The sequence below is a fragment of the Beta vulgaris genome, chromosome 2 (assembly GCF_026745355.1).
Source record: "Beta vulgaris subsp. vulgaris cultivar EL10 chromosome 2, EL10.2, whole genome shotgun sequence".
Taxonomy (NCBI): domain Eukaryota; kingdom Viridiplantae; phylum Streptophyta; class Magnoliopsida; order Caryophyllales; family Amaranthaceae; genus Beta; species Beta vulgaris.
This window is the reverse complement of record NC_079203.1, coordinates 5,200,526-5,215,743: the sequence shown is the minus strand read 5'-3', so window position 1 is coordinate 5,215,743 and position 15,218 is coordinate 5,200,526. Positions and strand designations below refer to the sequence as shown.

At 36.0% G+C, this 15,218-nt stretch overlaps 1 protein-coding gene and 1 long non-coding RNA gene across 2 annotated transcripts; one reads left to right on the top strand and one right to left on the bottom strand.

The window, feature by feature from the left end:
- Positions 1–349: 349 nt before the first annotated feature.
- Positions 350–14,518, bottom strand: LOC104887601 (putative disease resistance RPP13-like protein 1). The gene is made up of 8 exons (XM_057392447.1): positions 14,077–14,518; positions 4,285–8,147; positions 3,453–3,520; positions 2,348–2,442; positions 1,762–2,192; positions 1,506–1,579; positions 1,310–1,384; positions 350–971 (listed from the first exon to the last, which is right to left on the bottom strand). Exons 1-2 carry the CDS (start codon positions 14,461–14,463, stop codon positions 4,302–4,304), a joined length of 4,233 nt encoding a protein of 1,410 aa, XP_057248430.1. The 5' UTR covers positions 14,464–14,518; the 3' UTR covers positions 350–971; positions 1,310–1,384; positions 1,506–1,579; positions 1,762–2,192; positions 2,348–2,442; positions 3,453–3,520; positions 4,285–4,301.
- On the top strand, positions 9,589–10,647 carry LOC130590321 (uncharacterized). Its single transcript, XR_008967908.1, has 2 exons — positions 9,589–9,844; positions 9,967–10,647. It is a non-coding gene; the product is annotated as an uncharacterized LOC130590321 (long non-coding RNA).
- Positions 14,519–15,218: the final 700 nt, after the last annotated feature.

Below are 15,218 nucleotides of genomic sequence, written 5' to 3'. Positions count from 1 at the left end.
ATATCCTGTTAAATTCGCTATTTGTGATCCAAAAGTGTCATGATGACTCGGCATAACATAGATTTTCAATGCACAAGATGAGAGAGAGGGAGCGAAAGAATTTACTGTTGTCAACAAAGGTTGGTGATAAGAGTAACGAAGATGGAGAAATGAAAGCGAAAATCAAAGGAATTAAAAGACTAGTGAACACAAGCACTACTTAAAGACAAACAAGCAAGATTTGGAGGGAAATAGAGGGTTAATGCCAAATAATTACCTATTTTTGTTTGTAATGATATGCAAGATCCTGAAATTAAAACATTTACGTATTTTAAGGTATTACTTGGAAAAAAAAAACACTAAAGATACTAGTACATAATTTTTCCCAGAGAGATGTTAACGAAAGTATAGTAATGAAATATGCTTAGAAGTTCGGCTATCAATAATTCCCTTCCAAGAAGTTCAACAATCTAAGAGAGCTCGGTAAACAATTCCAGAAAATATGCAATCCACCATTAAAACCCATATTAACACATACCATCATGGCATCATACCAGTAACTAACTATAGAAAATATGCACCTCGATAACACATCTTTTATGACATGAGATTCAGACATGAACAAAAGAAAATTTTCCTAATCTTTTGGTGTTGACTACCCAAAATTACCATCTCTCAATATCCTTTCACCTTGAAGATCCTTGCTTTCCACCATATGAAGGCCATCAAAACAAAATGAACGAGAGTTAGCTACCACGATATACGGGATCATCTTTGGCAAGAGCTACAAAGTTCACTGGTATAACTCTCGTGCTATCTCTGCGATCTTTACTACCAGATATCCCCATACGCCCTGAGGGAGTTCCTATCCTACGAGCGGGAGTTCCAACCATTGTGTTGTTATTGGTGCTCTGACCCAATGGCTTTTTAGGCTTTGAACCATAGATCGCTTCTTTTTCTGTCGCAAGCTGTTCCTGCAACTTTTTGTGCTCCTGTGAAATTCGAATTAAGAATCATTGTTAATCCTCTGCTTATTACACTACACTATAGAAACAAAACTGAGATATGTAATGTTACTTAGACTCAAGTATCCGGCTCTGCTATATTATGTAAGATTTACATACTTTTGTCGCAAGATGAAGAGTCTAAGAAGAGTCCAAGTAACATAGTATTTCAACTCTAATGCAATGTGTATTCTTCTACTGAGGCCATTTGATTTATTTCCACTTTTAAATTGATATAGGAAACAGTAAGCAGCTACAACCTACAGCCTACAGGAAGTGTGGAGGTCGCTATAATAGTATAAGATACTACAAGAGATTAGACATACCCGAGTTCTACGTTTCTCTTCTTCCCTATGCTGACGCTGTGAAGTGTATTCTTGTAATTCATGCAACAGAAGTTCCTGAAAATTGAATACAGCGAAAGATGTCATATGTACACACACATATAGATAATATGAATCTTTTAAGGAATTGAAAACTAAGAAATTGATAGGCAAAAGTTTTCAGCTCTTGGTCAATCACCTTGCCACAAAGGAACGTCATTCCTTTATCTATCTCCCAAGCTTTAACTTTTGCTATCAAACTCTCAACAAGAGCTACATAAAAAAATTCGAATCAAAGATTAAGAACAACAATACCGTTTCATTCTTGCGTAACAATTACCAATTAACAATCCCTCGAAAGGACAACAAATTAACAATTACTATAATCATAGCACAAATTCTTGCGTAACAATCCCCACGAAACTCATTGATGAAGAAACACAAAGAATGCAAACCTACGACAAACGGCAAGACTAGAACGGAGAGAATCAAAGAGTTGATGCCAAAGCATTCACTGCAGATACTTTTCGAAGATATCAAATGACAGACCGTTTCATTCTGAAGCTCTTCAAGATGTGATTTACGTTCAGCCAGCCTTTGCACGGTTAAATCCTTTTGTTGAAACCCAAAGAATGCCTACTCCCACATTGGAGAAAGAGGAGAGAATAAACCACTTTATAAGATTAGGAGTTACTCCTCCTATCACCAATTGGTTTTAGGATAGAACCTCCTAGCTTGTAAGTGGGCTAAACTCTCCTCCTCCTTATTGGGTTACCCAGACCCATTTTAATATAATCTGAAATTTAACACCTTTCTTCGACTTTGATCTCAGATTGTCCAAGACAGGTTTTATGGAAGATAGTTTGCTCTCTTAAGTATCCTTTGCCTTCAAAAGAAGATAGAGAGAAAATATAAAACATCTTGCAAGACATGCCAAGGAGACAAGAACAAAAAACTCTAATTAACTAACATAGCTTATGAGCTGAAGTTCAAATGGGTTAACATAATTTATTTGGATAACCAACATCATTTTTTCAATACCTGAAATCAGCAGATGTTACCACTACTATTCTATGCCTATCAGCACCTTGACACCCCATAACTTGAGAAAAGTTGCACTCGAAGAGCATCTGCAACTGCAAGAGATGACATGAGTTACATTAATTATCTATACATCAAGTATACTGCTTACTTGAAGAGCATATGCAACTGCAACAGATGACATTAGTTACATTAATTATCTAAAGTGTTATACTGCTAAAAGAAAATGTGAAACCACTGCAATTTCCAGATGCCCCATAAACACCTATTATTCATGACAAATAAGTAATGCTAGTTAGTGGTCTAAGCTGTAATATTTTGAAAGCTCTTCTACAATACTATGAAAAACTCATTAATCATTACCATATAATCAAACATTTATAACGAAAAGTAATATTTGATGGAGGAAAGAATTACTTATAAGTTTTAGAATGTTAAAAAACAACATATCTAAAGGCTGAGAAAATAAATTGAAGAGCGAAATTTAGGAGAAACTACCAGACCTGTTTCAGTGAAGAGCATAAATTTGTTTAGAAGCTATAGAGCAAGCTTAGTGTACATAAATAACTCTACACAAACTTTGGCAATACTCAGATGAGATATCGGCTCTGAATCAGTGAATGTAGACTGAAAATACCAGGCGAAGTAAGCAAATTGTGTGTTATCCCATATAAGCACTTCCACTATAACTTAACTAGCATGAGCTCCTATCTCATCTTTAATAGATATATCAAAAACATTGGAAAAAGCAAAAATGTTTAAGAAACATAAACATATATAAGAACCAATAATGATAAGAAATTCATAATAGTATATTAAGAAAGCAAATAGGAAAGGTTGAGAGATTTCAAAATATAAAGGCCTAAGCCTAAAAATGACCGCTGAAGAAAAAACAAGCTTATGAGAAGTACAGGTAAGTTCTTCCTTTGAGAACCCATTTTTACTCTTTGATCAAGCAGGGGAAAACTTTGCATATACTGGTAGCAAAAAATAAATGGATCAAATGATATAATATTTGCTTTAGAATATCTTAGATCCCAAGTCTGAGTCTCAAATATGAACCCAACAAAATGGAATATGCCAATATGGATAAGAACTACTATACCAGAAGTGATCATCATAGCGAGCACAATACTCTGAGACTGTCTAACTCCATTGAGACATTGAAGTAGTCTGCAGGCAAAACGAGAAAACATCAACAATTCAGCTTCAGAAGACCCAACTAGCCAGAAATCACATACAAGATTATGGAGCACAGTATAAAAGCACAGAAAGGCGCCATAGGCACATAACTGATAGCAAAAAAAACCTGTCTGTTGCATGTAGCCATGTACTAAACAGAATTGATTTATAGAGTACAGTTTCATTCTGTCAAGTCATCAACAAAATAAACTGCTTAATTACATTTTTATCATCATTGATAAAAAAAAACATGAAAACCTTGTTGGAAAAGCAAAATAATGTTTTGAGATTGTAGACATGTAACAATTACAAACCATCTACTGATTACTAATTACTAATTTCACATAATAAATAATAATAACATAAGAAGGAAGTTCAATTTTTGTAATAAAGCAAATTGTTCAAACATGACGACTAAAAATCTTCAGTTTAGTTCCACATCTTTCTAATTTCAATGAAAGAAGTTTTACTCCATGTAATTCTGGATTTAAGATGAGAGTTCCATGTGTTGATAGTTGAATTTTTTTAGCTCAACTTGCTTTCATTTCAATATTCAAAGTTGTAAGAAGAAATATTCTGGCAAGTAATGGTTATGTAAATCTATTGTATCCATGCATAGATAGATAGTAAGAGTTAAGGCAGGGAATATAATATATTGTGCCTCTAATTGCAGCTGACTTCATTTTATTACTTGAATAGCAGTTACAGTTTGCATAAAAAGAAACAGAAGTGAAAGAATGAAGAATGTTACATACTTGACAAAGGCACCGTTTTAACGTAGCGAGTAATTGTGACCTTTAAAACGTATAGGCCCATTGGAATCTCTTTCCAAATGCTGCTCTATTAAATCAGACGCTTGATTAATGTACACAGATTTAAGGTGTGGAGGAAGGCCATTGTTACCAAAGGATTCAAACTTGGGGCAACTCCATATAGTGATTTCAGTCATGTTGGGGAGGGTGGAACAACATATTGTTTTCAAATTTGAGAAACCCTTGATCCATAATTCAGACAAGGAAGAGGGAAGATAGAGATCTGGACCTGGGATGCACTCTACTGTGTCATCTATAATGGAGCTGCCTTCTACATTTATAAGTTCAAGATCTTGAAGAGAAGTTAGAAGGTGCAATCCCGACTCTCGTATCGGTTTCTCTATATAGTTACTGATTGAAAGCTCACTTAGGTTCCTGGGAAAAAATCCTGTTTCTGAAAAGTAACAGAATTTCGGGCAATTTACAAGGCTAAGATTTTCAAGCGACGTAAAGTCGCCAAGAAAAGATTTCAAATTTTGGAAACCGCTGATGTGCAATTCAGATAAGGAAGACGGGAGAGATAGAAATTCAGCTGAGTCTGCACAGCTGCCTACATCAACCAGTTGAAGATATTGAAGTGAATGGAGGAGGTGCAATTCCCACTCTTGTACCGGCTGCTGCTTTATGTTTACTTCCTGAATACTAATTATCTTCAGGTTTTTGGGTAAACCTCCTCCTGGAAAGCATTGGATTTTGGGACACTTTCGAATTATTAATTCTTCGAGGGAGCTAAAATTGTGCATATCACCGTCACCTGGGAGATCTTCCATATTTTCGCAATCCCATAACTCAAGTTCTTTTAAAGCTGGGAGGAGCAGACTTGGTGGTAATGATACGAGACTAGTGCATTTATAAATACTTAATTTGATGAGATAGGCAAGTTGAGATGGAGGTTGTGTAAGTGGTATCGCTGAATCTTGCATGGAAATGGAAGCAACTTCATCTGATGCTGCTTCTCCTCTGGATCCCACACTGGAAGATGATGATGATGAGTAGTCTAATTTGTGAAATTCAACAACCTCTAGCTTCTTGCAAATAACAATTTTCAAAATTCGAAGCGTCAAGGGAATCTTAGTAATGGCAACGAGAGACTTACAATCCACAACCTCCAATTTTTTAGGACAACTGGAGGAAGTGGATATCTCGAATTCCACCGACTTTAGTTCATCGCACCTTCTAATTTTCACTTGTCGAAACATTGTGGGTATCTGGGCAATAGTACTGAGAAAATGGCAACGTAATACGTCGAGTTCTCCACGAAGGTGAGGGCAATACCCAGGAAAGCCTACGATTTCCGAAATATAACTAAGATTCATCATTTTTGAACAGAAAATGACATCTGCACTGGTAGACAATACTCTGCATCTGTCTACCTTCAACTCCTCCAGCAAAGGAAGGCTTGGAAGTGAGATACTCAGATCCTTGCACGTTTCGATTTTCAGCATTTTGAGAGAAGGCATATGCGGAGGTAGATCACCTTGCAGTGATTCACAATCTTTAACTAAAAGATGTTCAAGGCAGGGGAATGCCCTATTGTTGTCAACTGGTGAGTGCGTCCACTTCTCCCAATTTTTGATTTTCATAAAGGATAGACCTCTCAAAGCCTTAAAAGGAACTGATGAACTGGGAGCGCCATAAAATTCCTCACCTACCTGCTTGATACCTTCCATGCCTTCAACCTTAAGATATGTCAACAAGGGTAGGTTCCCTAGTGGAGGCAACCTTTCACATCTCGTACAATTCACCAGCTTTATGTCAACCATGTTCTTCAAAGAGACATCTCCCAACCAAGATGTCAATTTCAATCCCCTATACCCATCTAACATACACTTTTTGATAGAACTGGGAGGTTGCAACTGCTCTAACACACCGCTTATAGTGTTCTCATCGACCTCATCCTGCTGTGACACATCTCTACCACTACAATCATTTACATTATTCCATATCAAATCCAATTCATCGAGATCGTGTTTCTTATGCAATTGGGCTTCCTCTGCATCCCCAACTCTTATGACATTTTCTAGTCCGATGATTGCCAGTTTGCCATGGAGATGATTCAACTTCCTCAGCTCACGTATCCTGGCACCACCCTGAGCTCCTAACACAAACCTATCTAAATCCTGCAGGCTAATCAAACTCCCTATTCCCAGTGGCATCTCTTTCAAAGAGGTTATTCTAATATAGAACTGGCGAAGCTTTACCAGAAACCCAACATGTGGGACCTCCTCAAGATTACAACACAAACCCAAGTTCAGTGTTTGGAGGTTGAAGAGTCTGCTAATTGATTTTGGCAACACTTTTAGTTTTCCTGCTCTGATCGAGATCAATCGCAACTGTTTCAGACCACCTATACACTCCGGCAACTCTTCAATTAAATCCAAATCGAGCCGTAGACAGCGTACATATTGAAATTTTTGGAGGAAATCCAGAATTTCGATATTTGGATTGTGACCAAACATCCTAAAAGTTCGCAATTGAGAAGCAGAGAGTTGATTTGTCAATGTTCCATATGAAGAATACTTTGTGATAGACAAATGGCGAGTTCTTTTAAGATCTCTTGGCATATTCCCAGGGCCAATAATACAACATAGGTCCCCTGCAGCCCATTGAGCCAAATCATGGATTAGATCATGCATAGTGAACAGATTTCCACGATCTTTCTCAATTAATGACCTAGAGACTAGATCAAGGAAGTAATTGTGACCTATATCTTCCATTCTAGACGTTTTATTTTCTGTTAGAAAGCCCTGAGCCATCCACTCTGAGACGCTAAACTCCTCAGAAAATTTATAATCTTTGGGAGTTATGGACATATAAGCAAAGATATGCTTTAGATGAGGTGGCAGATGACGGTAACTCAACATCAGTGCTGGTAAAAGATCACTCTTCTGGCTCCAAAGACTGCTATCTAGTATTTCTTGGCGTTGCATCTTATCCCGTGTACATTTCAAGAGACCTGCTAGAGTTTTCACAGCCAAAGGCAAACCTTTGCACTTCTCTATGATATCATCCTGCATATTAACAAGGTCAGGATTGTGACCTGCATGCTGCTGAAATAGATGCCAAGAATCCTCATTGGACAATGTTTCTAAATTGACGACATTGCCATGAATCGGATCTTTAATCATCATCATTGCTATCATCTCATTTCGTGTAGTCATTATAACTCTACTCCCTTTTGCCCCGTCTTGGAAAGGTGCCTGTAGCTGGTGCCACTCAGCATATATCTCACACCAAACGTCATCAAGAACGATCAAGAACTTTTTGCCTGTTAGCACTTGCTTCAACTTTTCTTGTGCTTGATTTAGGCTAATAGAGTCAAAAGTTTGACTAGTGGCCGAGGTGATGATTTCTATAGTTATGCGTTTTACATCAAATACATCTGAGACACACACCCAAGCCTTGAGATCAAAGTGACCCTTGACTTGCTCCTTATTGTTGTATACATACTGTGCAAGAGTCGTCTTCCCAATGCCTCCCATTCCAACAATAGGAATCACAACATAATTCTCCGAACTCTGTTGATCTTCTTCTAGTAACTGTTGAATTATCTCATTCTTCCTGTTTTCTCTGCCATAAACCTCTTCCTTACCTAATACAGAACTTGTTTCTCGACTGGGTTGAGAAGATTCAGCTTGGTGCGTCTGCTGTGGCATGGCATGTATTGCTGATAAACCAGAAAATTTTATTTGCTTCTGAAGATCGTACAAACGTTCTGTAATGCCATCCAGCCTTGATGAAATGCTGGCAATGGGGTTGAACAACGTGGAGACACTTTCTGCAGCTCTACCAATAATGTTTTTCACCTGAATTCAGATATTAATATTGCAATGTAATTAGAAACTGCAAGGTATTTTATCTTGTGCTCATTCAACTTCAAATATAAGACGTAGATGAGAAAGATCTCAAATACTCTTATGTACTAATGGATATCTTGGGCTAAAAAATAAAACCCATTAGATTCAACTTTTCTACTATTTATATTAATTTCTCAATCATTTAAAGAATAATACTCCCTCTTGTTTTTTTTTATCGTTCTCACTTGGAATCTTGACACTATTCATACTTCGATAGAATTTTCTCATTTTTTTCAATTTATAAGAAAAAATATAGTCATATGAGGTCTTGTTTGATTCGTCTCAATTAGTACATTATTAATATTCAATCATTATAATTTTTACTATTATATAATGAAAGATATTTAAGTTCAAAAATATGCATTGGGAGATGTGCACAGGAAAGTGAGAAAGATAAAAAAAAAATAAAGAAAGTATAATGGAAGTGTTATTTATTTATTCATTAAGAGCTTGACTTTTTCATTTTTACTCCCTCTATTATTTATTAATCGGGTTTCGTCCACTTTTTATGAAAATGAAAAAAAATTATGTGGTAGGACAAAAGGACCCGTGTGTGTGAATAGTTAATATTTAATAACTAATGAGAGTTTTAGTAAGATTTGAAACGGGAATAATTCAATATATTTTGTCTAGCTTTTATTTATCTACACTGAAAAGGAGAATCGTTGTATTTTTTTATTTTTTTTTTGAAGGGAGAATCGTTGTATTTAGGCTCCGTTTGGTAGGGCGTAAAACGTTTTTCAGGAAAACGGTTTTTCTCTATTTTCAGTTTTACATTGTTTGGTTGGCAAAAGAGTGTAAAACCATTTTCCCTTGCGGTAAAATTGCTCTCCCAATAATGGAAAACCATTTTCCTTTCAAAATGAAGGGAAAACTATTTTCCTTATCTCTCTTGTACACTCCTCTCACTACCTCCTTACTTTCCCTTTCATTTTCCTTTCATTTCATCATTTTTGTTACATCGAACCAAACAACGGAAAACTACTTTTGGAATTGTGTTTTCCATTGTAAATTGTTTTCCATGAAAATCATTTTACACTGAAAATGTTTTACGCTCTACCAAACGGAGCCTTAATACGAAGGGTATGTTATATTAATTCTGTTTCAAATTAATCTACACACTTTTTTTTGTCGGTTTATTTTTAATTTATACATTATTGATTTTTCTATTTTTGGTAACATATCACATCTACTTTCTCATCTTCCTCCACCCATGTCATCCATTTTTTTAATATTTCAACCCATTTTCGAGTTTCTGTCTCCTTTTCCAGTTTCTCTCTTATACCTTTGCATTTGTCCTTTTTTCTCCCCAAGTGAAGTATGTAAATTAATTTGAAAAGTAGGTAGTAATTAATAAAGAACGAAATATAATATAAAACTAAGAGAACGTATTGTGTCGGACTCGTCCGACCATAATATTTGGTCGGACGACTTTCAGGTGGTTCCAATTTTTTTCAGTTAGTCTTAATTTTTTTTCAGGTAGTCTTAATTTTTTTTCGGGTAGTCTTCATTTTTTTTCAGGTAGTCTTCATTTTGTTTTCAGTTAGTCTTCTTTTTTTTTCAGTTAGTTTTTGTACTTCAGTTAGACTTACTTTGGGTTTCAGTTGGTCTTTATTCTTTTTCAGGTAGTCTTCATTTTTTTTCAGGTAGTCTTCATTTTTTTAGGTAGTCTTCATTTTGTTTTCAGTTAGTCTTCTTTTTTTTTCAGTTGGTTTTTGTACTTCAGTTAGACTTACTTTGGATTTCAGTTGGTCTTTATTTTTTTCAGGTAGTCTTCATTTTTTTTCAGGTAGTCCAACTGAAAAAAAACAAAGTCCAACTGAAACAAAACAAAGTCCAACTGAAAGAAACACAAAGTCCAACTGAAAGAAACACAAAGTCCAACTGAAAGATAACAAAGTCCAACTGAAAGAAAACAAAGTCCAACTGAAATAAAACAAAGTCCAACTGAAAAGAAAACAAAACACTAACCTCGAGTTCAGGGCCATGTCATTCATACCCAAGCATTTCTCAAGTAGTTGAAGGAGATTTCTCAACTGAAAGAAGCCTTAATTTGAGTTAACTGCTTGCGTCTTAGAAATGCGGTCTTTTAGTGGAGGTCAAGGTGAAACTTTCAATCTGCATCAAGCTTTAAGCAAGACTTGCTATCTCCGATAGATCTACGTTTGTCCTAGCCTCGGATAGGGCAGTAATCCTACACTAGTGGCAATTTTCTGCTTCCCTCCCTGTAAATTTGTACCAGATAAAGCCAACTGATCTTTATCTTGGCTGCTGATATAGTACATCTTGTTGAATTTTACAATCAATGTAGAAGGCAAATGTGTAATCAAAGAGCAAACTTTTAGTTGGATTATAGTATTCTATATACGATGGTTTGAATTCTCTTTGTTCTGATTTGTGAGAGCCCACACAACCATGAATATATCTTTTATATGTATTTGTAATGTCATTTTCTGGTAAATAAACAAAGTTGTTTGGTTGATCAAAAATAAGGAAGGAGCAGTAGAAGAAGATCCGAATAAATTCGGAGTTGAAGAAGAAGAAGTAGCAGCGGAGGAGAGAGAAAAAGAAGGTGAAGCTGAAGAGGTGGCACCAAAGCCTTAATTTGAGTTGAGGGCCATGTCGTCTGACGAGAATATTGGGTCAGACGGTCTGACCCAATACTTTCACTAAAACTAATTATTAGATCACAGTAATTATATTTTTAAATTACTAATATTTTACTTTGGAATGACAATATCATCTTGAAATCACAAGCTCAAATACTTTTCTAACTTTTTTATCGTTCCTTATTTGTGAAAGATAGATAGTATGATTACAAATACTTCTTTAGGCTATGTTTAGTGTACCTGAAATTTTTTGATCTGAACTTATTTTTTCTGATCTGATGTGATTTACAAGATCTTATCTTTTATAAAATATATTAATACTTTGTAATTCATTATTATGCGATACATTATAATATCTTATTTATAGTATTACTATTATTATCATTTTATTTCTATCACAACTTTTACACAACTTTTATTAATAATAATAATTATTATTATTATCATTATTATAATAATAACAACAACAATAATTATAATCATAATAATAATTATTATTACTAAAAATAATTATATAACCCAAATCATTAATTTATAAGAGCACTTATAAAATGTTTCACACTTTTCCTTAAAAAAAGGTTTCACTTTAAAAGTGGGCAGACTTAACTCTTTTTTTCATATAAAATAAAATAAAATACTCCATCTGTTTCCTAAAGATCTTCGCTCTTTCCATGTATGTTTTCAAAAGATTTTCCTTCTTTTACTTTATTCCTTATTTAGAATTTTTTTCCCTTTTTACTCTCTCATGTCTCTATCATATGGTCCACCATTACATTATCGGTTTTTTCACCAAATACCCCGACAAATTAAGAAATTCACCATATACCCTCAATGTTTCAGAAATTCACCGTATGCCCTTGAGTTTTCGAAAACGTGCACCAGATGCCCTTTTCCTAACTTCCGTTAACCCACCGTTAGCTTTATTTACAATTTTGCCATCATTAAACCCTAATCTAACCTAACCCTAATCCTAATCCAACCCTAATCCTTCCCCTAAACCCTTACCCTAACCCTAACCCTAACTCTTTGGCAGCCCCACCCCAGCCCATACCCTTCCCCCTCCCCCACCACCGGCCTCCCCCACCACCGGCCTTCCCCACTCCCTGCGCGTCCGTCACCTTCGGCCTCCCCTCACCCATTCCCCGCTAATTTCCCCGGCGATTTCCCAGCCCCTACCCCTCACCGCCGATTTCCAGCCGCCGACTTCCCAGCCCCGTCGATTTCCCAACCCCGATTTTACAACCCTTCGAAAAACCCCCACCCCTCCCCCTCGAACGCCAAACCCCCACCCCATCGATTTTCCCACCCCCACCCCCTCGGTTACTCATTATTTTGCCTGCGCTTAGCTCGCCGGAGCTTTACTTCCTCGCATTTTTGTGTCTCTCTCCTCCATCGAAACTCTCACTCTCTCTCATGTGTTGCTGCTTTGTCGCGGCTATGTCTCTCTCTTCCTATTGTGTCGTTGTGTCGATGGGGAAGGGGAGGAGGAAATTGACAGCGAGGGAATAGGGGAAGGGTTGCGAGGCCTGCGACGGTGGAGGGGAGGGGAAAGGTTGGGGTCTGTGTTGCTGTTGTATTGACGGGAAAGGGGAGAGAGAAATTGATGGGGAGGGAGTGGGGGGATGGGTAGAGGCGGTGGTGGGGGAAGGGGCTGGGTGGGGGCTGGGTGGGGTGGGGGGATGGGGTAGGGGAGGGGGTGGGTTAGGGTTTAGATTTTAGGGTTAGGTTTAGATGTTAGGGATTAGGATTTAAATGAGGGTTAGTGAATAATGATGGCAAAATCGTAAATAAAGAAACGGCAGCCTAACGTCCGTTAGAAAAAGGGTATATGGTGCACAAAAATGAAAAGTCAGGGGGTATATGGTGAATTGTTGAAACATTGAGGGTATATTGTGAATTTCGCGATTTGTCGGGGGTATTTGGTGAAATAACCGTTACATTATTAATTCAATTTACTCCCTTTCTCTCTCCTACTTTAACCCCTTTTTATTTGTTTATTTATCTTAATCCATTTCTGCTTTACCCACCCCACACCCCACACCCCCACACAACTTGATTCTCATAGGTATCTATAGTAATAGTAACAAGGAAGATCTTTAGGAAACGGAGGGAGTATACAAACAACTATGACTTGCGCAAGAAAGAAGTAGATAGCGTGTAACTTCAAATAGCTAGAGAGATTTGGAATTCGGTGGGAAGATGTATACCGAATCTAAATTTATAAATTGTATATATCGCACTTAGCTTATTTTGAAATGTAATCTGAACTTAGTAGTTTCATTGTCATGAATTTGAGCTATCATATTTTATATATTTCTTATGTTTGCGCCAATCTTATGTTCTTAACACGTGGCTTTTAATTTTCTATTATTTAATAACAACAAAATAACTTAAAATAATGATAACAATGACATTTGTAATGATAACAACGAAATTAATAATAATTACCAATATTAATAATTAATACGTACAACAGCAACAATAATAATTCTTTTGAACAAATGTACTACTCCCTCCGTCCCAAACTATAGTTCTCATTTCATTTTGCACAGTCTCCAAGACGTACCTTTGACCTATAATATCTTCTATTTCTTATTAGTAAAAAATATAAAAAGTTGATATTACAAATTTACACATCGAGACTAATCTAACAAGACCCCCTCATAAATATGTTTTTTGTATACATTAGTAAGAATATTTGGTCAAAGTTTTTAAAATCTGACTCCCAAAATAGAAATGGGAATTATATTTTGGGACGAAGGGAGAGTAATTAATAGTAATAATGAGTTTTTAAATATAAGCCTGATCTGATCTGATCTGAACTTATCTAATCTGATCTGAACTTATTTTTTCTGATCTGATCTGATTAAATCTGAAATGAGCAAAAATAAGGTGAACTGAACATAGCCTTAGTTTCAATTTAGTTCTGACACTTTCTATTTTAAGAAGTTTCAATTTAATTGTGACACTTCCTATTTTAAGAAGTTTCAATTTAGTTGTGACACTTTCTATTTTAAGAAGTTTCATTTTAGTTGTGACACTTCCATTTTAGGTAATAACTTTTCTCTATATTCCCTTATATCACATGAAACCCTCTTATTTTCGTTCTTTATCTTTCTTCTCTCCAAAAATTTTCTAGGAGTCCGGATTTTGAAAGTGACACAACTAAATTAAAACGGAGAAAGTACTAAAAACTAAATACCGTTAGAATAGACTGGTACTAAAAATAGAATTCATTACTCATTAGCATGAAGCAGACAGAGACAAACCATATAATCTGTTGATGCGCCGAGGATATGAGAGACATGATCAGTAGTATTGAGTTGATGATCATTATTATCATCTTCCTGATCCATTTTCTCCAATTCATAAACATGAGCTTGAGTAGCTAACTCGTCCAAGATATCTTCCAAGTCAAGAGCTATGTCTTGAAGATCCTCCTTCAATGGCCGGACAACCTCGTCATCGATCTGCTTCTGCTCGGCAGACCTTAGCATCGTTTCCATGAAAGTCAGCTGACCTTTGCACTTTTTGATAGTGTTTGGTAAATTTTCACCATCAAAAAGTTTCAAGTACGCGCTTACTACTCCAGGAGTCATAAGCTGCTGAAACAGCGCTTGAAGAAACGCTGAGAAAATCGTCTCACCTAAAAACATCTTTGAATTACTCTCAAATGCAAAATGGAAAATCAAACTCAGATTTTTGTTGTGATAGAAGAACACTCTACAACTTGTTCAGAAAAGTAGATAAAGAATGATTGAATGAAAAATGGCAGTACTAAAAGCTCTTTTCCACCGTGCTTTGGAAAAAATTGCCCAAGGATGTCTTTTGTCTGCCACTATTACTACGCGGCTTGTACTATCACATCTGTATTGCTAATAAAGATACACAACTAACACAAGGGTTGTATAATTGCTACCAAAATTTTGGATTATTATCATTGACGCTATTTACCATTATTCACAATTTCACATGCTAATTTTTAACTTCATTTTAGGCTGGTACTTTTATGTTTTTATTCTTCAACTACTAGTTTTTTAAAGTAGGTAAATATGTTAATTTCAGTATCTTACAACATTATTTACGATCAAAATGGTTAATTATCCAGCATTGTCCTTTTATTTTCTTCCAAATCTTGCGCATGAGTTGCAAATCCAAATGAGAGTACTAACAAAGTAACAACACCACTCAAATTCTCTCTTTTCGAAGGTAATTCATATCCTATTAAATTGGCTATTTGTGGTTCAAAATTGTCATGATAAATCGGCAAAACATAGATTTTCAATGCACAAGATGAGAGAGAGGGAGCGAAAGAACTTACTGTCGTAAACAAAGGTTGGTGAAAAAAGTAACGAAGATGGAGAAATGAAAGCGGGAATCAAAGGAATTAAAAGACTAGTGAACACAAGCA